Source organism: Pinus tabuliformis, chromosome 8 (assembly GCF_031772625.1).
Source record: "Pinus tabuliformis cultivar Carrire ecotype Pingquan chromosome 8, CPIR1, whole genome shotgun sequence".
NCBI lineage: Eukaryota > Viridiplantae > Streptophyta > Pinopsida > Pinales > Pinaceae > Pinus > Pinus tabuliformis.
In genome coordinates this window covers 1,968,206,831-1,968,209,252 of record NC_142294.1, presented here as the reverse complement: position 1 = coordinate 1,968,209,252, position 2,422 = coordinate 1,968,206,831, and the positions used below count along the sequence as shown (strand labels likewise).

The window sequence follows — 2,422 nt, the reverse complement described above, 5'->3', positions numbered from 1 at the left end:
AAACAGTCATAAGCTTTACAGAGGTCTACTTGCAGAATAGCCGCGTCCATATTCTTTGTGTGTATAGAGTGCATACATTCATGTGTATTTGCCACAACGTTGTGTATAATTCTTCCCTGAAGGAAACCATGTTGCTTAGGAGATATGTACTATGAGAGGGTATTGCGTAATCTCCTCGCAATCATTTTTGAAATGATTTTATATATTACATTGCATAATGAGATGGGTCTATAGTCCGCAAAGTTTTCAACAGCTTTTTTTTCGAAATCAGGACGATGAAAGTAGAGGAGATCCTTTGTTGTATGTAGCCCAATTTTCTTGATTCTTCGATCATATCCAGCAAGTCCTTCTTTATTATATCAAAGAAGTGAGTAAATAGTTCAATAGTCCATCCATCAGGCTCTCGACTTTTGTCACCTTTAAAAGACTTAAGAACCTCCAGCAGTTCTTCCTCGGAGACTTTCTTTATGAATTCCTCATTTTTTGCCAAATCAAACATATTAGGATAGGGTTCAATTCCCCAAATCATATTTTCTGCAGAGGCATCTTCGTTCCTTCTATAAGCATTTTGAAAGTAATTTACAGCAGCTTCACTTATTTCTTCTTGTGTGTGGATTATACGTCCTTCCCTATCTGATATTTTACAAATGGAATTTATATTCTGACAGAAATTTGTATATCTGTGAAAGAATTTAGTGTTTCAGTCTCCCTCTTTTAACTAGATAGCTCTACTATTTAGTCTCCATGTAGCCTCTTCCATTTCTAGGATTTCCTTCTTTCTGCACTCCAGATTTTGTATATTGGCTCGGATATGTTTTGGCAGGAAATGTGCGGACCTGGATTTCTGAAGATAATCCAATTATTCTTGTATTTTTTCCAATTCTTTTCTGTTGTCTCTCATTTTCTTTTTCTGCCATAATTTTACTGATTCCCGGAGGGAATCAAGTTTTTCCAGAATATTGTTCATAGGAGAGGTACCCAAAACATTGACCATCCCCCAAGTGTCATATACTATCTTATTAAAATCTGGATCCTGTAGTAATGTTCTGTTGAACTTGAAAGGGAAACCCGTGCGGGGTACTCTTTCTTTCCATTGTAGGGTAATAGGTCTATGATCGGATATAAAATTACTGATGGTATTTACTCGAACATCTCCCAACCTATCCAGTAATTGCTCATGAATTAAGAAGCGGTCCAATATTTTGGCGATATATGCAGAGCCCGATCGACCATTGTCCCATGTTGGTGATATTCTGTATGGGCATATATCTACAAAATTGTTCATGATGATGGCATTTTGTATTTTGTCTGCCAGAGGGTCAATTTTCCTGGAACCCCAATTCTCATCTAGACTGATAGTGCAATTTAGATCTCCTGCAATAATGAGAGACTGTAGATCCATTATGCCAGATGATATGAATTGGTCCCAGAATTCCCCTCTTTCTCTGTATGGGGCATATATACTTAAAATATCTACATATCCCAGCATGCCACAGATGTTCCCTTCTAGGAGAACACCAGTGAAACATTTGAAGGCTTTTATTTTAATCCATCTCGGGTCCCATAGTGCTACCAGGCCTCCTGAGAGTCCCATTGCAGCTGTAGTAGTTATATTCCAGGATGGATACATGTTATGAAAATATTGAATAGAATCAAAAACATTGTGCATCGTTTCTTGAATGAGGTTTATGAGCGGATGAATAGACTCCAGGAGGTTTTTGAGGGCTAGATATTTAGGAGTAATCCCCAGACCCCGAATATTAAGTGAGATGATGCACATCATCGCAGATCTTTTTCAGACATTCGTGCTCTAAGGGCCTGAGAGGGAGAGATATTAGCAATTGGAATGTTAACAAGAAATATTTCCATAGGAGAAGAAAAAGGATCTTTATTGGACTGTCCCCGAAAGTGGCGGCTTCCTCAGTTTTGTTTTCTTCGTACTGTGATATTCCCTACTGAGTTTGGGCTGATATGAGGGGATGAACTATCCTTTGGTTTATGAATGGTGAGAGTACGAAGATCTAGGGTCTTATTTTGTAGAAGGAGGTCCAAATCACTCCCCACCGAGTTTTTCGGTGAGACAGTTGGAGACTTTGGAGGTGTTACACTAAGACAAGGTCCTTTTCCTTTTGATTGACGTCGAGTCGGGGCTAGAGGAGAAACATATGCTATTTGTGAGATGGATGGAATATCAGGGTATGGATGAGGAGCTGTTATTGGGAGAGGGGTGTCCTGGAAAATTTCAGGCTCTGAAGGTGTATGGGACATAAAGGCTAGAGGGTTGTCAGATGATGGAAAGTCCGATTTAGCTGAGTTTACTGGAGATGAGGGAATAGTAATGAGCGAGGAGACAATTGATCCTAAAACATGTGTAGGGTGGAAATTTTGTTGAGAGAGTGTACCTGAATGTTTTAAAGGGAGC

At 39.2% G+C, this 2,422-nt stretch overlaps 1 protein-coding gene across 1 annotated transcript; it reads right to left on the bottom strand.

Moving 5' to 3' along the window:
• Positions 1 to 205: 205 nt before the first annotated feature.
• Positions 206 to 1,669, bottom strand: LOC149244338 (uncharacterized). The gene is made up of 2 exons (XM_089371504.1): positions 926 to 1,669; positions 206 to 661 (listed from the first exon to the last, which is right to left on the bottom strand). The coding sequence occupies exons 1-2, from the start codon at positions 1,667 to 1,669 to the stop codon at positions 206 to 208; spliced, it is 1,200 nt and encodes a 399-aa protein (XP_089227630.1).
• Between the last annotated feature and the right edge of the window lie 753 nt (positions 1,670 to 2,422).